Source organism: Erpetoichthys calabaricus, chromosome 15 (assembly GCF_900747795.2).
Source record: "Erpetoichthys calabaricus chromosome 15, fErpCal1.3, whole genome shotgun sequence".
NCBI classification, from domain to species: Eukaryota; Metazoa; Chordata; class Cladistia; order Polypteriformes; family Polypteridae; genus Erpetoichthys; species Erpetoichthys calabaricus.
In genome coordinates, this window is record NC_041408.2 from 82,883,034 (window position 1) to 82,906,637 (window position 23,604).

The window sequence follows — 23,604 nt, forward strand, 5'->3', positions numbered from 1 at the left end:
CCACTCGCACTGTCAAACCTGTAGCACAAGGTCTCCTCTTCACAGTACAAAATGAGACTTGCTTTTTTTTGACTGTTAAGCTATTCTTGAAGCTACCGTGCTGTGAGGCATCGATCACACAAGCTGGTGACCGTAAGAAACTTGTCTTCTGATTGGCTTGTGACTTTAGGTCTGCCAGATCTCTTCCTATCAGAATTTCTTCCAGTTCCAAGTTTTCAAAAGATAGCTGAACTTAAAATCAATTTGAATAAAATTGTGCTTTCTCTAGAGAATTCTCTAGCACACAATATCGGACTAGATACCTTCCCATTTATCTTAGCAGTTCAGTTTAAATATCTAGGGGTAAATATCACTAGTGCTGGGTGGTATGACCAAAATTCTATATCACAGTATTTTTCAAAATTATACCGGTTTCACGATATTCAACTCCATGCATGAGTGGATGTTAACCACATTTTCCACTGCAATTACTGCAGTAGACTGGCAAAGAATAACCTATTCCACTGTCATGAGAATTGTACATTGTACAAAAAAACACTTTAATGTGCGCACAAGTATTAATACAGGTTTGCATGGTCCCATAAAGTGATAGTCTTCAAGGGGGTGGCACTAATGAAGAGAAGAAATCACATTGCATGACAGTTGCAGTCAAAATACAGAACCTTTTAACTGAACAAATTTTGCAAACAACCTAAACTATAATTTTGACAACATATTTTCAACCATCCAAAGAGGCATTTAGACTTAGTAAAATATCCAGAGGTGCTTGTCAAAAGTTTTATTGCACCGAACATGTCTTAGAAAAGGAATAAATAGTAAATATTTTTAGTAAACCAACTACACTTTCTGTTAATGTTAACAATCTCTGTCCACTGGCACGTTAGCTATATGGATTGTAATGGCATTGGTTATCTCGATCCACCACTTGCTTTTTTGTCGTAGGCAGAACCTCTAGCATACGGGTCTACAAGTGACATCTGACTCCAGTGTCCTCTAGCTTTTTCAGTTTTACCTGAGGGTGCCAATCTTAGTTCCATACATTCATGGTACTCCAAAGCATGTTTGTGGCTAAGGTGGTGCAGCAAATTGCTTGTGTTGCCGCCCCCAGCGACAACTTTAGCTCGACAGCATTTGCAGTAAATAGTTGTTTGGTCCACATCTGACCTTTTAAAACCAAAGTATCTCCAGACAACAGAAAACGGCTCCTTTATTCAGCAAAAGTTCTTTTGTGTCATCATGTTCAACTTTATCGTCTGCTACAGCTTCAGTTTCTGAATGTTCTCTGTCCATTTTCACTGCTCAATACCTCCACTAACATACAGTATGTACTCTGTTGCATGTGTGTTTAGTGGTGTGGCAGTGAAAAAGGTCTCCCCTTAAACAGTTTTCCGGTCCGAAACATTCAAAACATTGTTTAGGCTATATAAACCGGTGTTGCGGTATAAGAAAAATCCTTATCATAACAAAAATAAAAAACGGTTTTTGGTATGAACCGGTATACCTCCCAGCACTAAATATGAAAATATAAATCACTTTTTCAACAAAAGTTTGCTGTCTACATGGAAAAAATTAAACAAGACATGAATAGATGGTCTACCCTCTATCTTAATTAGCTGGGAGAATTAACAGTGTTAAGATGAATATTCCTTCCCAAGCTTCTCTTCCTATTTCAAAGCATCCCCATACACAATAACACATTTTGCTTTGATTTGTAAAATTTGACTTGACTACATTGAATGTCATCTGCTTCTAATTAAAATAAAAAACAATTCCAATTACCTTTGGGTTGTGTAGGGCACCACTGTACTCACTGACAATTCAATTATTTTTGCAATTTCTCTAAATGAAAGGCCTACACTTCTAAAAGCAACAACAAACAACGGACAACAAACATGAATACACTACAAGGGAAAAGTTACTGTAAATTTGGAAATACATGTACCTTCTTTTCCTGTGAAAAAAAGGCAAGAGTGGAAGCCATAGCAAATAATTTCATCTTAAACTCACATTGAAAGCTTGCATGATGAGTAGGCTAACTACAATTAACTGTAGGTGAAACAAAATGCTATTTAAATGTTACTTAACTACGGAGTGCAAAACAAAAAGGTTATGAGATTTTTGTTTGTTTTAAATTTTGCCTCTGCTATGAAATACATGTGAAAGTTTATACATTAATACAAACCTCTAGAGCATTCAAGGCAGTCATGACAACTTCAGGATTCTCATCTTCAAGACGACTCAACACTGCTTCCTTTAAGAAAGACTGGTCAAAACCCTCCTGTAAAAGGTAGAGAAAACAATTGCTATTTTAATGTGAAACCAAGGATTAAAAACAGCTTTAATAAGAGCTGTGGCATTAATAAGAATACCTTAGTACATCAGTGTCGACTCATTCTTAAATGCAACTATATGTCTCATGATGTACATATTAAGGAAGCGCTACATAAATGTAATGAATTATTATTATTATTATATAATTTTAAAATATTCTAAAATAAACAGCTAAAGATACATTATACTTTTTAATAACTGTAAAATAAAACATTTTACAACAGCCAAATGTATTAAATTTAATTTGGATCAGGACACCCCGATTCTGTAGTAATGTATTAGTTGCCGATCCTCACCACCCGAGTTTCTTAATTGGAAAACAACTGCATGTCATTTAAACCAATATTTTTTTTATCTTGATTTCTTTTTGCCAAGTCAGAATTTTCTGCCATTATTTTATGGAAATGAAAAGAAAAAAAATCATGAAAATATCCTGTGATCAAAATGGATTAATATCTTTTACTAGCTGAAATTCTCACAGCCCACTTTGAAACAAAAAACGTTCCTATATAAAGAAACTGCAAATGCATTACATTTTTCTAAAAATACTATGGATTAAGTATTTTTTATTTTATTTTTGCGAGACTAACATTACTTAAAGAAGTCCATGTGTCCTCATCACTATATTGTATTTTTCCAGTTGAACACGTGGACATGGCTACTGATAGCTAGAGCCTGATGAAAGCCAATGTTATACTGTGAACATGGTTTGTTCCTATTTTTTTTTTTTTTTTTAATTGTAACTAGCTGAAATACCTGGCGTTGCCCAGGACGAAAATAAAGTGTTTTTTTTTTTTGTTTGAGAAAAATATAATTAAAAAAAACCACAACTTTAAAAATAAATTAACAAACAATGAAGACTCACTAATGTGTTTGTCTTGCAGCCTTGTATGTATGTTATCATCCAGATGATGCTCAGAACCACCCAACTCTATTTATTTTCAAAAGCAACAGGGGCGCAGTGGTGCTCAAACATGAAGAATGCTGGCAGTCACCTCCAATTTGTCCACTGGTGGTCATTCCGAGTGTCAACTGGATGATAACATGCATAAATGACCGCAAGATCACCCTCCACTCTACCTAGAAGGGGGTGGGTTAGGGCTGATTTCACCCTACAGTGTTTTTAGTCGACCAATGGGGAACGTGTGTACCAAGTTTCATGAAAATCGCTCCAGCCGCTCGGAAGTGATGCTGGAACATACATACATACACACACACATACACATACATACATTGACTTATATATATATATAGATTGATATATATATATATTCCTTAACTTTTCTTACTCCTATTTATTCCTAAATACTTTTTTAAAACTAATATATATGTTTACACCTTTTATTATAGTTAAGGCAAAATAATCAAAATATGGGAAATAAAATGTGCATTAAATCTGGGGGGGGGGGGGGGGGGGGGGGGCAGAGGACAGCATCTTTCTAATATAAAATAAAGTTCATTTTAGATAGCTTGTCTTATTGTCAGAATTTACCAAGTTATAAATACTGTAATCTCTGCTAATATTAAATAAAGAAATTAGTCTGAAAGAAAATCTGTTGAATATCAGGGGTATCTGGTTCGCTCATTTTAAATTTTAATAATAAAATAATATATCCCGCTACAGGTCTTATTTTTGTCAACAAAGCTGAGATCAATGAGTCAAGCGTATAACCTTTCAATGTATTTGAATTACAGCTCTAATTTGACTTCTAATAATGACAAAATAAAGGTATCCAATAATATACAAACAGAGAAAACTGATCATACTAACTGCAAATGCAGAAAACTAACAAAATGTATCTGTAAATTGTAACAGTCAGTCAGTCAGTCATTTTCCAACCCACTATATCCTAACACAGGGTCACAGGGGTCAGCTGGAGCCAATCCCAGCCAACACAGGGTGAAAGGCAGGAACAAACCCCGGGCAGAGTGCCAGCCTACCACAGGGCACCCACACACCAAGCACCCACTAGGGACAATTTTAGGATCGCCAATGCACCAAATACTGTAAAAAAGCAAAAAATATCTTAAAGGTTAGAATGACAGCAGCAGGTGTGTAATTATGCTAGAAAACAATGAGCAAGAAATTACCTTTTGTCAAAAAGATGACTGAATTTGGAAAATATGCAAGAATAAAGTAAGCCCATTCATTCACAAATATAAAATGAAAGTTATTTTAGCTCTTTTATGGTACCTTTGAAGATGCAATTATTTCCTTGAGCTGTCTGGTGGCGAGATTTCTAACTGTAGACTGTGGATGATTTAAACTGAGAAGCAATGAAGTGTTGGAATCTGTCAAAATCTACAATTCAGGAGAAATAAGGTTAGCTTATAGCACATCACTGCATAGAATCATTTCATCAATCAAAAAAGAAACCTTCTGTAATGTAATAAATCACACTGTCTTTGAAAATGTCCATTTAGTGTGGTGTACATTTCTTTCAAGTGCTACACCCATTACCAGAAAATTTAGATTTAGCCTTGGGGACAGCGATTTCAGCATGGCACTCTAATCCCAATTTTAATGGAGTTTTATATGCTGCACACATCTGTTTGCAATGAACCTGAAAATACGTGATGTGGACAGAAGGAAAATGTAAATAAATAAAATAAATATTTCACAATGTAAAGCTCACAATATCGTGAATGTGATTTTGCCTATACTTCTGCTTTTCATCTGGGTAATGTCAAAATTATGCACACAACAAGGTATTTCAACTGCTGCAGTGTGGCTCACGGCTCAAAATGTAGATGTGAAGTCTAATCATCATTTCTGTAACTTATTGGCAATCCCTGTTACTTTAATGATCAGCAAAAACAGAAAAAATGGTACAAATCTGCTGCATAAGTGGTGAAATGTTCTTTCTCTTATAATGTATATTTCTTGGTACAATGCAGATACATTTACAAGGCCACTACAACGTCACACCAGCATGAACCAAAGATTCACAGAGGATTTTTTTTTGCTTGTTTAAATGTACCTTGTATTTTCCAGTACTCATGGATAGTGAAATAAAATTATGAAATAGTTCCTGTTCCTTTTTTCCATCAATATCCTTTAAATATCCCTCTAGAACACTGTCAAGAGCTTTGGAATACCTAAGCAATATGAAACAAAAAATATGAGGATAACGACAACAAAAAATATCCACAATTTTTTTGTAAAATAATTAAACTTTTAACCTTACTTTGTCTCAACCAGTCGGACAAATGGTTGAATCTTCTCATTAAGTTGAGTGATACTTCTGTTTCCACTTTTTAAGCCAAATGATATGTATTCCTGGAGAAACACCCTAAGAAAGAATGAAATGAATACGCTAATAAAATATTTATTTATGTATTAAAAATAGTGTTTAAAATACAAACATTAATTATACAGTACTTCAGGAACTAAACTGGATTCTGTGAAGACAGCAGTATTTTTAAAATAAATTAACCCAAGACACCCTACGAATGTATTAGTATTAAAAATCCTGTAGACAGTAAAGAAAAATTTGCATTTTTTAAAGTCAGGATGGCAGTAGAAGCAATTGGTGCAATCAGGTGTAAAAGATAATATTTCTTTCAGTTAAATTTGAAGTGCAAGGTCCAAAGCCTTAACCACTACTGCACACTGCCAGCCAATAATAATAGCCATTGGTAAAAATAAAAAAAAAAAATAAATAAATAAATAAATAAATAAAACTAAAAAAAAAAAAAAACAAAACAAAAACAAATATCAAGTACAGAAAATTATTTAGTTATATAGTACTTCTGACACACCCAAAAAAGTTGACGGTACTATAAGTGAGGCCCATTGCCTAACGAAATGAAATGAATCTCGCAACACAGCTAGTTTTATGTATAAAGGTAAAGAAATAAAGCAAAAAAACAAAAATTGACTGCTTTAAGTTACCTGGGAAGTGTGTTAGCTCACATCATTTATATACCCTGCAGATTAATTTATCAAAGCTTGATAAGAAAAAAGAAAAAAATATTACATTTGCATCTGAAATGAACTTTAAACATACATACTTGGCAATTAAATGATCCAAATCATTCTCCAGTGTAAGATTGTGTAAAATGGAGTCTAAAATATCAGAAAAGTTAACATCTTCTGAAGAATCATCCTGAGGGATAGACTCTGTAAATGAAAACCAGAGCATACATCATGTAGTGTGCCATTTAAAAACTACTGCATGTCATGTGCTTTTCATTTAAATACCTAATCCACAATGAAAGCAAGCAAGCAATGAGGCAACTAGAAGCAATCACAGCTAAAGAATTTCCTTGACAAAGGATCCAAAAGAACTAACAAGCACCCATAATACTCTGATGAAATTAATTGCAAAGGCATATTTTTCTTTTTGGAGCATTTCAGTGTTCATCTTAATTCCTTTGCTAAGGTCATAAAAATACTTTCCTTCAAAATCCCAAGACTTGCTTTTCATGTTTTACTTAAATAAACTAGGGGGGTCTGCCCCCTGCTCGCTTCGCGCGCCAACCCCCGTGTGGGCCCTACGTGCTAGACATTTCCCGGATCTGCCGCTTATGACAAATCGTGCTGTGCTTTTGGATAAACACGAATATCAACTCTGTTTTTGATATCTCCGTCTTTCAAAACTCTTATCGCTGACAATTCGTCACATGTTGGTTTATTATACTGTATATGCGAGTGTGATCTTTCGGATTTATATAGAAATCCAAGAAAACTTCTTTGTCTGTGTTTTTCAGATGAATTTCGTGTAAAGTGCGATACTTTTGGACGTATGGATTTGTATCCATTAATGGCTGTAGGATTTCTAATACGTCCGATCGTTTAACTCTTTCGACTATGTTGCATCACTTCTCCGTGATCATAAATATAAACCTGACCAAATTGTGGTTTCTTTGAAATTAAAATTATCGTAGCTTTAATTGTTGCAGGACCATAGATTCTCATAGCGTATGGTCCTGAATCGTGTAAATCTGTGTTTTGAGCATTGATTGATGCGAACGCGAACAGATTATTGTAGATTCAGATATTTTTCCTGTAGTGTTTGTAGATTTCACTTTCAAAAAATAACAAATCTTTCATTTCTCGCGGATACGCCTCTTCATTGGGAAGAAACACTACTTTCCCTGATGGTAACATGAATCAGATGATCTACAAGCCTCCGACTTAAACTTTAAAGCCAAACAATACCTACATACTTTTGTCATATCAGCTATGTCCATATTCTTGATCTCTTTTCACTGTTCCGTTATTTCACTGAGTAATAATTTCCGTTTGTTAGCACTAATCCAATCTTTATTATCAATTTTTGCGACTTTTGAATTTTAGTACCTTGATAATCTCTAACCTGCCCTGCATGCGTATCGTGCCAATGTTTTTAAACCTCTTTACGGCGTTCTACTTTGTCTTCTACTGTTTGTCTTTTATTTCTGCCCCAGCTTGGACCTGTTAGGTTTTCAATTCATCTCTTGGCACAAAGTCTCGTCTCGCGAGACTTGAAATTATCTCTCTGAAAAAGTCTCGTCCCAAGATTTTTTTTTTATATAATAGAAAGATGTTTACATTTTACTAATCTGAGATAGCAACAGTAAACTTAAATAAAATGAGTTTTAATTACCTCTTGTCTTGCAAGCAATAAATGTTACCAAGAATGCTATTAGTAATTTTGCACCTTTCATTATTGGGACTTATTCATTGTAAGAACTGACTTCTCATGAAAAAAGCCTGATTTTACAAAAATCTACAGGTAACAAACATACCTTCTCCTGAGATGACAGATCTTATTATGTTTGGAAGGAGGTATGAGAGCAGAGAAGTGCTATCATAGGATTCTGCAATACTTTGAAGAGTGGAGTCTAAGTCAGGAACCGAGCACAGCAAGAAACATGATCTAAAATCAAAAATATATTGCAACAATGAATTACAGAGACACAAATCAGATTGAAAACAACAAAAAATGTTGATTCACTATTTAAAAATAAGCATCAAAAACACGCGAATAGTAATAAAACAGAAAAAACAAAGAATACAGAAGACTTTCTAAAAAGAATAGTGCAATTATAAAGATTTGTATATGAGACACTACATTTACACAATAACAGCTGGTTACACCATATAGCAAGGCAATGTTAAACTTTATACTCACTTTGTATCCACTCTGTCTGCTTTCTGATTCTGAAGCAGAACAATAAGACATCCTATTCCTTCTTTTAGCAGAACTGGTGATTTTTTTAATGACTTGCTGATTTGAACCACTAGATTATTTACTAAGGCCCCCTCCATCACGACTTTGATTGCCAGCTGACATATAATCATGTAAGTTGCAGCCTTATAATCTCCATGAGAAGACTTCAGACCCTGAAAACAGAATACTATTAAGTGAAACATCATTGCTTGGGGGCTTGTGGAGGGGGAAAAAAAACCAGACAGTGCTTTGTACCTTCTGTATATATGGCAATATCTTTGCAATCACTGTGTCCGTTATTTTTTCAGAGGCATCAAGAGCAGGAACAATTGTGGATGCATAAAAGGAGAAAAGGACTCTGAGCTGGGAATTGCTTCCTGTATGCCCAGAATATGCCTAGGAAAAGAGCAAATACATGATATGATTGGAAAGCCACTGTCATATTTGTAGAATAAATTATACTTCAAATCCATACACTCTTAAACAGCTGTGTGACAATTAAGATATTTAGGTAAATAAACACATAATTTAGTTAGCTGCAAGATTAAAAAATTGCACGGCTAAAATTATTTTGAGAACATATTAAGCCAGACCAAGTGGAGAATAGTATAAATAATATTCTCAAAAATACATCAACTGTTGGATATTACAACAATACTTCTAAAATATAACAAACACCTGCAAACAAACATTTCTCTTTTTGCTATATATGACTAGCAAACCTGATTATCTCCTGTTAATACATGTTTCAAGAAATATGGTATATGTGTGAAAATAAAGCGCATGCAGACAGTGTAACCCAAACCAACCGAATGTTATTTGCTCTCACACCACACTTATTTATTTGAATATCTTCCTTACAAAAAGCATTTAACACAAGACAGTTAGCAACCCTAGATTGAACAACATAATTTACTGTATCAAGAAAGTGAATCAAAAATGTTTAGACAACATACACAAATTAAGTGCACTATACTGAAATAAATAGGAAATTAAACAAAAAGAAAGATACATAGAATAGGGAAATTAATGTTTTTTTTGCATAAAAGTTTATTTATAGTAAAGTACCTTGAATATAAGTAACTGGTTCATAAGATGGATGGAAGATTACAGAATAAAAAAACAGGTAAAAATATATACAATATCTTAACTTACACAACAAAGAACTTAAATTGAAAAACAGCATTAAATACACAAAGACATATACCTTAATAGATTTGGTTACAAAGTTGCAGATAAAATCCATGAAACCTAAATCTTTGTAACAGTGCGTAATCAAGGTTCCTCTTGCCAAAGGGACACCATGTTTCTGCAAGAATTGCATACAAAAATCAGTGTTAAACTTTTTTGAAAGACAGCAGTATGATCTGACTTTTTATTGTCTGCGTTAAACTGCTTTTAATTCAAAAATGGTAGATAGCATAATAAAAAGAAACTAATATTTATTTCCAAACCTAGTCAGCCTCAAAATATACACACAGTAACAATTTCAAGCAGACAAGAGAGTTCACACCTGGAATCACAATGAACTCTACATCTTCATCTAAAAAAGTTTGATATGTACAGTGTATGATTGTAATATTCATCTACAAACCTCTCTGGTGTGCTTTTAGTCAAAAATGTCCTCCTTGTTCTAAGCAAAGGAGTAGTAACCAAAACTAAGCTTTTCTGTAAGGCTTACAAAAATATGCCACCCAGTTAATTTTTTTTTTTGTTACTTGTCCTATATACTGTAGTGTGTAGTGAAGGCTTAGAAAAATTGTTTCTTAATTTTTCAGCAGAAAACAGAGATGATGTTTGTGATAGAACAGCAAGACAAGGAAACTTTTACTGTCACTCATCCACATGCATAGTATTATGGTTGAATGAAATTCCATTCCTTACAGTCCCCAGTGCATTGGCAAGACGACATACATTTAAGATACTCCATAACATTACCAAAACCAGTACAACAATACAATGCAACAAAACAAAAGATGCAGGACTATGACGCTCAAACAATGCTCAATATCCATAGACAAGTGCAGAGTGTAGAGTGACGGTACATATTGTAATTGGGGGGAGTGTTATAGGGATATGGTACTGGGTGACATGTAGAAATTCAGAAGTCTTACAGCTTGGAGAAAAGAAGTTACAGAACCTAGCTGTGCTGGTCCTAATGCTGTGGTATCTTCTACCTGATGGCAGGAAGTCAAACAGTATGTGTGACGGGTGAGAGACGTCTTTCATAATGGCAGAGGCTCTTATGCAGACAGAGCGTCTGAAAAATGTTTTGGATCGAGGAGACAGAGACCCCTCAGCTGTCCTCACTACTCACTGCAGAATCTTGTGCTCGTCAGCTTTGTGCTCCCAAACCACACAGTGATGCAGTTTGTTAGGATGTTCACAGCTCCTCTGTAAAAGGTGGTAAGAATGAGTTGAAGGCATTGTTGTGCCTTCTTGACAAAAGAGTTGGTGCTGATTGTCCAGGAGAGGTCATCAGAAATATACAGACCAAGAAATTTGTTGCTACTGACTCTCTTCACAGCAGAGCCATTGATGAGCAGTGGGGAATAGGCCGGAGCCCTTACCCAGCTGGGACACCTTGAGCATGGAAGGACTGGGGGAAGAGAGCATTTACAAGACGGTTTCTCCCCCCAACAAAGGGTAGACCCCTTGGCTTATAGCAGGGCCACGGGTTTGTGAGCATAAAAGCTCAACCCTGTTGGGGCCCATGGCCACCGCCAGAGGGAGATGAACATTTTCAAGGTCCTATTTGGCCACACTTCCCTCCACACCTGACAGTACAGCCGGAAGAAGCTCTTTGGGCACCTGGACTCCTTCTGGGTGCCCTATAGAAGAAGCCAGTTACCATCACTCAATGGCCTGAGTCGGGAGGAAGAGGACAAAGCCTGAGGAGGAGTGGAGGCGGAAGGACTGGCAGCAAGAAGGGACTGTGTTATGCTCTGTGGTTTGTGTGCTGTGGAAGACAACACTCTGTAAGTAAACTGTGTGTTGTGTGCTAAACCCTGTGTCCTGCCTGTCTGTGTTGGGGATAGGGTGGCTGTACACGCCTTTGGGCATCACTTTAGCCAATGTCCTCCTGAAACTGATGAGCATCTCCTTTGTCTTACCGACATTTAGAGACAGATCGGTGAGCAACACTGGACAGCTGTAAGCAATACTAGAAATGTCCATGAAAAAAAAATCTCACATTTTGATGTTGCATAATTCACATATCAAGTCATCCAGCTGTAATGCTTACAATGTGCCAACCACATGCATTTTTGGGAGGAGCATTCATTTAAATATTTTAACTCCAAGGAATGTGTTGGATCAAGCAGGTTTGGGATTATGATGTCACTGGTACTCTACAGTGTTTCAACTCCATCACAAAAACTTGAGAACTACAAAACTATGAAAACTTGTCATTAGAACCATTTATTTAATGCTAATTTTTCTAAAGTGTGCAATTAGAACATCTAAAGAATTAAATGAGACTGATTACTTCTGCTATTGACTCACAATTCTCAGTTTGTAATTATTGTAATGAACTAGAAAGCTGTATATATATATATATATATATATATATATATATATATATATATATATATATATATATATATAAAGTCTTCAATTTGGCAGTGGTGTTACATATTTCCTAAAATGTTCTCAGGCTGACACATTTATCATACAAAAACCTGTTTTTCATACAAAGTGTTCTCATGTCATATATAACAGAGCTCAACATCTGTGCTAGTAAACTGAAACCCTACCATTTTTTAATATCATTAAATTCATTGGGTGTGTATATGCCCATTGTTTTCTGTAGCAGATTATAGTAGTCAAAACAAGATTAAAATATAAACCTGTACATCTTGAAAACAATTACTTAAAAAATAATAAAAGTGTTACTACTAGAAATTAAAACAAGCATTTGAACAGCTATTTTTAGTTTAGCTCTCAACTCCAGCAAATTGTACCTACCTGATAAATGAAAGGCTACTGAGAAATAAAACCTATATTTTAATAACACAAAAAGTTAACCAGAAAGCAGGAGGCAGAGTTGGCGGTGGCAGAGTTAAAGATGCTAAGATTTGTATTGGGTGTGACGAGGATGGACAGGATTAGGAACAAGTACATTAGAGGGTCAGCTCAGGTTGGATGTAGTGCTGGGAGGTATACCGGTTCATACCGAAAACTGTTTTTTATTTTTGTTATAATAAGGCTTTTTCTTACACCACAATACCGGTTTAAATAGCCTAAACAACGTTCAGAACATGGCGCAGTAGGAAACTGTTCAAGGGGGGACCTTTTTCACTGCTACACCACTAAACACGCATGCAACGGAGTACATGTATTAGTGGAGGTATTCAGGGGTGAAAATAGACAGAGAACATTCTGAAACTGAAGCTGTAGCAGACTATAAAGTTGAACATAATGACACAGAAGAACTTTTGCTGAAAAAAAGGAGCCGTATCTGTTGTCTGGAGATACTTTGGTTTTAAAAGGTCAGATGTGGACCAAACAACTATTTACTGCAAATGTTGTCGCCGGAGGCGGCAACACAAGCAATTTGCTGCTCCATCTTAGCCGCAAACATGCTTTGGTGTACCATGAATGTACGGAATTAAGATTGGCACCCTCCACGTCCTCAGGTAAAACTGAAAAAGCTAGAGGACACTCGAGTCAGACGACACTTGTAGATGCGTTTGCTAGAGGTACTGCCTACGACAAAAAAAAAAAAAGCAAGTGGTGGATTGAGGTAACCAACGCCATTACAATCCATATAGCTAACATGTCAGTGGACAGAGATTGTTAACATTAACAGAAAGTGTAGTTGGTTTACTAAAAATATTTACTATTTATTCCTTTTCTAAGACATGTTCAGTGCAATAAAACTTTTGACAAGCACCTCTGGATATTTTACTAAATCTAAATGCCTCTTTGGATGGTTGAAAATATGTTGTCAAAATTATAGTTTAGGTTGTTTGCAAAATTTGTTCAATTAAAAGGTTCTGTATTTTGACTGCAACTGTCATGCAATGTGATTCCTTCTCCATTAGTGCCACCCCCTTGAAAACTATCACTTTATGGGGCCATGCAAACCTGTATTAATACTTGTGTGCACATTAAAATGTTTTTTGTACAATTCTCATGACAGTGGAATAGGTTATTCTTAGGTAGTCTACTGCAGTAATTGCAGTGAAAAATGTGGTTAACATCCACTCATGCATGGGAATAAAATACTGTTGAATACCGTGAAACCGGTATAATTTTAAAAAATACTGTGATATAGAATTTTGGTCATACCACCCAGCTCTAGTTGGAAAGTTTGGAGACAAAGTCAGACAGGTGAGATTTTGTTGGTTTGGACATGTGCAGAGGAGAGATGTTGGGTAAATTGGGAGAAGGATACTAAGGATAAAGCTGCCAGGTAAAAGGAAGAGAGGAAGGCCTAAGAGAAGGTTTATGGATATGGTGAGAGGAGACATGCAGGTGATGGGTGTAACAGAGCAAGATGACAAGGACAAAGATATGTAAAAAGATGATCCGCTGTGGAAACCCCTAACGGGAGCAGCCGAAAGAAGAAGAAGAAAAAGCTAACACATTCATGCATTGGTTAAAAAAAAATTCTTGTTACGCTACATTCCCATTCTTCAAGACAAATATTTTCTCTCAAGACACATTTGTCCAAAACAATGTTCTTAATAAGCAGATGATGTAAAGGGACTGAACGTGTCTGAGGTAGCTGACTATACTCTTGCATCATGACTGAACAGTGCTATTTTCTCTAGTTTGGTTGCTCATCCAATTTAATAATTTTACATCCTATGGTATTTTACTTCATTTTAAGCTTAATTAATCTATACTTTCCCTTTGAAATAGACTGGATAAAAGGTTTATTAGTAAATAATGTTGCTTTTTTATTATATTATTGCATATAATGAGTAAGACACATTAAATAATGTATTTTAGACTGATCTGTTTTAACAGCTAAAAATACTGATAATGTACATAAATACTATAAACAGCAACTTTTTCCATGCACCAACAAAATAAATACATTGTATTTAAAAATTGATTTAATGTGACAGAGAAACACGCTTGGGCAGCTTGTTTAGCACACTACGCTCTATTTATTATTACAGTATGTATGAAACAATACCTGTGCCGGCTCAAGCCAATTCCACTTGCTCGTAGGATCACTGAGCATTAAAAGTTGAATGACTCTCACAAATACTTTCGTCTCGTGATATGGTAAAGCACATGCAATCAGACTGTCTTGGTTGTAAAGATGAATATGGAACCTAAAAGCCAAAAAATTTTAAAAATGTAATAAATAAAACTGAACTACTAGCACTGATTCCAATGTGAACATACAGTATACACAGGTATCTTCAGGTTTTTTGTTTTTTACCTGTGGAATCAGCCATTCGAGGCATTTATGTGCAGGCTTCAACATGAAGTATGGAGACATCAGTGTCAAGAACAGGGAGATTTGCTCATCCAGTTGTTTATTTACTTCCCTGGACTGAACGCTGCGCTCCAAGCTCTTAGAAGCCTGGCTAAACAAGGTTTCCTCAAACTGTTCAAAGGCATTCTCAATACCAATGAGCTCTTCCAGGCCTGTGCACCCTGGAGAAGGAAAATCACAGATTTAACATTTCAGTATGGGGTGGTAGGGTTTTATTATAAAAAAAAGACATTTCAGCTTCTCGTTATATACTGTGATTTAATGAAATTAGACAAAATTCAAAAGAAAATAGAATGTCTGTAAACACAGATATAAAGACAATTACAAAAAGGCACCTTTACACAAAACCACATGGCTAAAAATCATCCACAGGGAGAACCATTATTATATTAAGTCAAAAAACCAACTGAATTTATTTTTTTATATTTTCTCTTAATATGCAAGCAGCCATAAAATACACACAGTACTGTAAACATCTACATCTCATTACATCTTATTCTCAAACTCAGTAGGCAAATATGAAGGTGGTGCAATCACAGCAAGGAGATCATGGGTTTGCATCCTGGATCCTCCCTGTGTGGAGCGCTTTGAGTAGTGAGAAAAGTGCTACATAAATGTAAAGAATTATTATTACTATTATTATTTGTTTGATTCAATTCAGTGTTGCAGGGTGCTGGAGACCATCTAGACCAGGGGTCTCCATCTCCAGACATGCAGAGCTACTGTGGCTGCAAGTTTTCATTCTAACTCTTTTCTTAATTAGTGACCAGATTTTGCTGCTAATTCACTATTTAATTTTATTTTAATTGACTTTTCTTGAGACTCTGACTGCTGAATTGATTCTTTTTTCCTTAAACGGCACCTAAACATAAGTCTGAGTGAGCCAACAGATGAGCAACTACGTTGGGGCCTCAAACTCCAACCAACTTCACTTCAATCAGTTTCTTAATTTGAAGCCGATTCTCGTTGCTAATTAAACCCGTTATTTAATTCCATGGCACTCGCTCATTTTGCCATGGCAGACATTTCCAAAACTATTGATTTTCTTTTTTAAGAGCACGCTGTCAATATGTTTTGTGGACCTGAGCAGATCAACATTACTGAGGCCTTCACCTTTCTTTATTTTCGGTTATTGTGTAATGGGCGCAGGTTGTTGTTTATGTGTTGGTACATTTTGTGTCTTAATAGTGTTTGGTTGCTAATTAAGGAAAAAAAGAAATAATTAAGGGGGCCATGTCTTAAGTTGTGCATCAATTAAAGTTAAGGCAAAGAGTGAATTAGCAGCAAAATCTGGTCACTAATTAAGAAAAGGGTTAGAATGAAAACCTGCAGCCACAGTAGCTCTCCAGGACTGGAGTTGGAGACCCCCTGATCTAGACCCTAAATTAGGATTGGTGCAAGGCAAGAAACACTGACAGGGCCACTGGCAGTCTAATGCAGGGCACACATGCACACAGAGGCCAGTTTGGAGTTACCAAATAATCTAACCTGCACAATCCACAACCTCACACACATAAAAAATGACTCAGTATAGTAATGAGAGGCGGAGTGGTGGTGGCTCTGAGGCTAGGGATTTGCACCGGGAATCAGAAGGTTGCTGGGTCAAATCCTGTAAAACTCTAGAAGTGACTCTACTCCATTGAGCAAGCCCCTTAACCTGCAATTGCTCTGTCCTGGTGTGACGTTAATCTGCATCCAGTCCTGCCAGCAGGTCCTCCAAGTTGCTGGGAAATCCTGAGGGTTGGTGGCAGGATTGGCACTCCAGCCACTGTAAAAAAACCTCACACTCTTCAGTGTGGTGCTGAAGTGTCACCCATTGCACAGCAACACTCGGATCTCAATCCGGGTATTTTGTCTTGTGGTGGGTGCGGCAACGCAGTATAATCAGCGCATGCCTCCAACCTAATAGTAATGAGTAAAATGTGCTGTAGTCCTTCAGGACTGAGTTTGACGTTTCTGTTAGACATGTTTCAGTAAAAAATGCTCTTAATATTCTTTAAAAGCCAACTGACAACTGCCTTGTTGCCAGGTAGACTCATCATATTTGTTACAGCTTTTCACCTTCTCTGACTATTATTCCATGAAAAGAAAAAGGCTTAAATAAGCATATTACATGGTATTTGAAGCTGGACATTACACAGACAACAGCAAGCACTTCAATTCCAATGGGCTAACTTGCCTTTCTACATCATGCGTAAGAGTATTTCAAGCAAATATATCAATTAGAATTACACAATTAGTTGTTTAATGTTTTACATTTCTCAAATTTTAGCCCAAAACACTTACCTATTGCGTAGAATGTGTCTCTGTCAATACTAGCAGCTTGTTTAGGGTAAAAGAGTAGAGATGCAATCTCTTTTCGACAGAGGAGAGTTGAATCATTCTGAGGTAAAGCCAAACGTTTTAACTGGCGTGCTAAAGAAGTCATCTTGTCATTTATTTGGTGTCTCCTGAAAACAGAATTAAAAGGATCATTTTTAAACTATCCTTCCTTTAATGCACAGTTGTACTTTTCAAATTGATTTTTACGTTTTGCCTTAGAACGTGGATGTGTACGCGAGTGTGCCCTGTCCATGGCAGGTTCGCACTTTGTGCTCAGTGCTGCTGGGATAGACGGTAGCTCCTTGTAGAGTAGAAGTGAATAAGCAGATTAGGAAATGGGATTTAATTGTGTATTGATTATTTACAACGTGTACAGTTTTTATACTCTGACATTACATAAATGAGCATAACATACATTAAGTTTGGTTTCTCACTTGCTTTTGTTTCCTTCACTTATCACTCCTTTTCTTGATCAATAATGTTACATTAGAAGTGGAATGCAATGGAGCACAAAAGAGGTGAGCACAGTATTTAGCACTCACATCCCCATATTTATTTGGATTGTCTCCTCACGTGCATAATCTTTTCGACAAAGTACATCTGTTTTCTTCCCACATTTCAAAAACAGGCCATTAGGTTGAACAGTGACTATACACTTAGTAAGCAAAATTATTAATAAAACCTGTACATCTGCTAATCCATGCAGTTACAATTATCTAATCAACCAATCACATGCCAGCAGCACAGTGCATAAAATCAGGTCAGGAGCTTCGGCTGATGTTCACCTCAAACACCAGAATAGAGAAAAATGTGCTCTCAGTGATTTTGACTGATTGTTGGTGCCGTATGGGCTGCTTTGAGTATTTCAGTAACTGCCAATCTCCTGGGATTTTCACACACAACCGTCTATTGTGTTTACTCAGAATGGTGCGAAACCAAAAAACATCCAGTGAACAACAGTTCTGTTTGACGGAAATGTCTTTTATGATGAGAGTAGAATGCGCATATTTGTTAGAGTGGATAGGAAGGCCATGGTAACTCAGATCACCACATCTCAGAATGCACAACACATCAATGAGGTGAATGGGCTACAACAGCAGAAGACCATGTCGGGGCCAACTCCTGTAGGCCAATAACAGAACGTAGGTAAGGCTACATTGGACACAAGCTGCCAAAACTGAACATTTGAAGACTGGAAAAATGTAACCTTGTCTGATGAATCTCGATTTGTGTTGAGGCACATAACAGGTAGAGGCAGAATTTGGTGACAACAGCATGGATCCCTGAAGTCAACAAGCTTTGTGTCAACAGTCCAGGCTGGTGATGGAGTTGTAGTGGAGTGTGCAATGTTTTCTTGGCAAACTTTGTGCTCGTTAATAGCAATCAATCATTGCTTGAATGCCATAGTCTATATCAGAGGTCACTAACAGGCGGACTGTGGTCCGGGTCCGGACCCAGAAGCTGTCTCATACAGACCCAGACTTACAGCCAAAACAGGTGGTTATGATTTAAAACCTGACAGGGCGCTTCTATTTTAGCTGGCATAGCTTTTGTAGTCTTTACGGTAATGTGTTAGTGGATGAGGAAATGCACAGACCAATTGTATGCGCGTTAAGCCATTTCACGTGATACCACTCGGCCAATCAAGTCTGTCGATTCTAGGTGGAAGAAAGTGAGAGATACAGACGACTGTGCTGGAAAAAGAAAAGACGGGTGAGACGGAGAAAGAGACAGAAAAATAAGGAACAAATGGCGCTCTCCAAAAAAAGGAAAGTGGACAGCGAAACCAGTTAGACAACATGATCTTCCGGACCATTGCTTCAAGAAATTTTGTCTAATTGGAGCTCTTTAGATTTTAGTTGAATACCCCTGGTCTATATGATTATCGTTGCTAACCACCATGTGCATCCCTCACGGCCACAATTTACCCGTCTTCTAATGGCTAATTCCAGCATGATTATGTACCATGTCACAAAGCAAAAGCTGTCTCAAACTGCTTTAAACAACATGATAATACATGACAATGAGTTCAGTCTTCTTAAGTGGCTTTCCCATTCACCAGATCTGAATACCACAGAACACTTTTGGGATGTGGTAGAATGGCAGACTCGCAGCATGAATGTGCAGCTGACTGTGATGCAGTCAAGTCAACAAGGAGCAGAATCTCAAAGGAATGTTTACAATAGGGGCGGCACGGTGGGAAGTGGGCAGTGGGAAGCGCTGCTGCCTTGCAGTTGGGAGATCTGGGGACCTGGGTTCGCTTCCCTAGTCCTCCCTGCATGGAGTTTGCATGTTCTCCTCGTGTCTGCGTGGGTTTCCTCCGGGCGCTCCGGTTTCCTCCCACAGTCCAAAGACATGCTGGTTAGGTGGATTGGCGATTCTAAATTGGCCCTAGTGTGTGCTTGGTGTGTGTGTGTGGGTTGGCACCCTGCCCGGGATTGGTTCCTGCCTTGTGTCCTGTGTTGCCTGGGATTGGCTCCAGCAGACCCCCATGACCCTGTGTTCGGATTCAGCGGGTTGGAAAATGGATGGATGGATGTTTACAATAGCTTGTGAAATCCAATCCATGAATAACTGAAGCTGTTTTGATAGCAAAAGAAGGCTCTACCCAGCATTAGTATAGCGGTCCTAAGAATATGCTCAGGGAATGTACATTTATGCTACAATTTGTATAATCTGACATTACATAAATGAGCATAATACACAGCAAGTGTAGGTTTGCACTTGTTTTTGTTACCTTAAACTCTCCATTTCTTGATTAAGAGTATCAATTAGAAATTAAACACCCTGAAGAACAAAGGTGGTGGGTACAGTATTTAGGGTGGTTATGTACTAAACAGATGGCATGACAAAGGAAAACCGAAGTGTTTTGATGAATTTATAACATATTTATTGGGATAAAAAATATATATATATACCTTTTCAAGTGTTGGGCTCCGTTGGGGACGTTTCACTGCCCTCTGTTTAGTACACAAGTACCGTATTTAGCATTACCACCCCTCAGCTCCACATTTACTTGGATAGTCTCCTCATGTGCATAAATGTTTTACCTGAAGCTCTTCTCACATTTCATTAGGCTGAATGGTAACTATACTGCTCACAAAAATTAAAGGACCACTTTTTAATCAGAGTATATCATCAAGTCAATTAAACTTCTGGGCTATTGATCTGGTCGGTTAAGTAGCAGAGGGGCTTGTTAATCAGTTTCTGCTGCTTTGGTGCACTAGAGGGGCAACAATGAGACGACCCCTAAAACGGGATGAATGGTTTAACAGGTGGAGGGAGGCCACTGACATTTTTCCTTCCTCATCTGTTTTTTCACTTGTTTTGCATTTGACTACGGTCAGTCTCACTACTGGTAGCATGAGGCCATACCTGGACCCCACAGAGGTGGCACAGGTAGTCCAACTACTCCATCAATACAAGAAGGTTTGCTGTGTCTCCCAGCACAGTCTCAAGGGAATGGAGGAGATTCCAAGAGACAGGCGGTTACTCGAGGAGAGCTGGACTGGGCCCCTCGTAGAAGGTCCTTAACCCATCAGCAGGACTGACCGGTATCTGCTCCTTTGGAGAAGGAGGAACTGGAGGAGCACTGCCAGAGCCTACAAAATGACCTCCAGCAGGCCACTGGTGTGAATGTCTCTGACCAGACAATCAGAAACAGACTTCATGAGGGTGGTCTGAGGGCCCGACAATGTCCTCTAGTGGGCCCTGTGCTCACTATCTGGCACTGTGGAGCTCGATTAGCATTTTCCATAGAATACCAGAATTGGCATGTCCACCACTGGCGTCCTGTGCTTTTCACAGATGAGAGCAGGTTCACCCTGAGCACATGTGATAGACGTGAAAGTGTCTGGAGAAACCATGGAGAATGTTATGCTGTTTGTAACATCATTCAGCATGACTGGTTTGGTGGTGGGTCAGTAATGGTCTGGGGAGGCATATCCATGGAGGGACACACAGACAGGCTAGACAACGGCACCTTGACTGCCATTAGGTATCGGAATGAAATCCTTGCACCCATTGTCAGACCGTATGCTGGTGCAATGGCTCCTGGGATCCTCCTGGTGCACGACAATGCCCGGCCTCATGTGGCGAGAGGATGCAGGAACTGATACCATTGACTGGCCCCCACGCTCACTTACCTGACCTCAATCCAACAGAACACCTCTGGGTGAGTGGGACATGATGTTTCGGTCCATCCGACACCTCAGACTGTCCAGGAGCTCAGTGATGCCCTGGTCCAGATCTGGGAGAAGATCCCCCATGACACCATCCGTCATCTCATTAGGAACATGCCAAAATGTTGTCAGGCTTGCATACAAGCATGTTGGGGTTTGGGGGTTGCCATACAAACTACTGAATACGATTTGGAGTTGCTGCCGTGAAATTTTGGCATAATGGACTAGCCTGGCTGCAGCAACATTTTTTCCCTTTGATTTTCGGGTGTCTTTGAATTCAGCCCCTCTGTGGGTTGATCATTTTCATTTCCATCAAACGATGTGGCATCATTTCATTCCTAACCCGTTACCCAGTCCATATCAGTATGGATATCCAGCAGGATATTTTTTTCCCCCCATCGATCTGACGTGTTTTCAAAGTGTTCCTTTAATTTTTTTGAGCAGTTTATATACAGATTCAGTATGAAGGAAGGCACATGCATCCCATCCAATTATGGTACAACTGGGATTGGTTCTGACCCAATAATTGGAATGAGCTGGCCGGGAAAACAAATGTATGATAACAACAATCAAAAAATTTTTTTATTTTTTTTAAACAGTTATATTTCTGTTCCATGGTCTTTTTTAAATGTGCACGGTCATATTTTCCAAACTGATAAAATGATCAGACCTGGAAAGTGCGAGTTCAGAGGGGATACACAAATCAAGGAATACTCAAGAGATGACATGCCATCATATTTCAAACTATTCAATGCATATCCTCATTTTCAATCCACGTGGGGTATCTATTGTAAATAATTTCAAACAAATCAAAACATTATAATAATAATAATACAATCACGATGTACAGTCGGCATCACCAGTTACCCCTCTGTTCCATTTGCACTGCTTTAATTTTTTGGCATGGTCAGTTCGTCCACATTTTTTAATGAATTGTATTCCGTCCATTTTCTTCAGTTTCCTCCTGCACTTCTACCAACAAGAAATACTGTGCTTCAACGTCCCGTCCAGAGTTAGCTCCTTTCATGCAGCCAGTGTTTTCAAGGCCAGACAAGATCATCTTGCAAATCGTCCAATCCAAAAGTGGCACTGCCTTCATGCAAGGTGAATTACAACATTAAATATATAACTGGTTCAATTTCTCTTGGGTTTCCACTTGGTGCACAGGCAGGTGAAGCGACTTGCTCATGTTCACAAAGTGTTAGCAGTGAGATTTGAACCACAACCTCGGGGCTTGAAATCTAAAGCCATAACCACCACACCACTCCACACTATGTAGTGTGGACGAACAGATTCTAGAATTCGTGGCTTTCGTCTTAACATAACACGTATGAGTTTCAACACATGTGGCGTGGCCCGCCCACCGACAAGCACGTCTAAGTAGATATCCAGTCGTCCATTTCTGACCCACTTGTCCGGCTCAGGCTCACAGGGAAGCACGGCATACCATGGGAGCGATCGTCACAACACGGGAAACAATCCGTCGCTTGGATTAATCACGCACTGCCAATAAAAACGTCTTCCACTGAATCTAAAAACGTCATTTCACAAAGCACAAAGCGCTTGTGTCCGTACACAATTGTAAAGTACCAAGTGTCACATAAGTAATCAGTTATGAGTAACTAAAATCAACAAGTAAACTAGTTTTAAGTTACCACGAAAACAAGATTACAAGTAAAACTCAAGCGCATTAATGACACGTCGTACAATACAGAAAATCGCACGCGTCACACATAGCATTTAAACGGCGCTTAAATACTATTATATAAAGAGAAAAAGAACTCGCTCTCACCTCCTTTTAACCAGCGAACGTTTCCACGTGCCCACTCAGCATGTCTACCCTACGACCCGGAAGGCAAAATTTCCATTTAACCCTTGAGGCGAAGAGTGAATGAGGAGTGACGCGCGCATCGCGCCCTCGGCTGGCTGGCGGGAGGATTCGCGTGTCATTCTGCAAGTAGAAAGATGACCAGGAGCACACGCACTTTATTCTTAACGGATTAAGGAATGTGACATTGTTTTAATCGGTTTATAAGTAGTTAATAGATTTATATACATCCTATCCTTTGTTGGAAATCCTGTGATACTATCAAAGTATTTCGTTGTGATGCTCAGATTTGCGAATATGTTATCTAGTTAATGACTGAACCTTGTA

The 23,604-nt window shown here is 38.0% G+C and overlaps 1 protein-coding gene across 1 annotated transcript in view; it reads right to left on the bottom strand.

The window, feature by feature from the left end:
• The window catches only part of heatr1 (HEAT repeat containing 1), a 74,616-nt gene extending 51,324 nt beyond the window's left edge, over positions 1 to 23,292 (bottom strand). Inside the window, 13 exon segments of the mRNA XM_051919163.1 lie at positions 2,183 to 2,278; positions 4,526 to 4,633; positions 5,313 to 5,430; positions 5,520 to 5,624; positions 6,346 to 6,454; positions 8,065 to 8,195; positions 8,451 to 8,662; positions 8,745 to 8,885; positions 9,697 to 9,798; positions 14,638 to 14,785; positions 14,897 to 15,107; positions 17,233 to 17,396; positions 23,242 to 23,292. Coding sequence (XP_051775123.1) covers positions 2,183 to 2,278; positions 4,526 to 4,633; positions 5,313 to 5,430; positions 5,520 to 5,624; positions 6,346 to 6,454; positions 8,065 to 8,195; positions 8,451 to 8,662; positions 8,745 to 8,885; positions 9,697 to 9,798; positions 14,638 to 14,785; positions 14,897 to 15,107; positions 17,233 to 17,374 — 1,623 coding nt within the window. The 5' untranslated portion in view covers positions 17,375 to 17,396; positions 23,242 to 23,292.
• Positions 23,293 to 23,604: the final 312 nt, after the last annotated feature.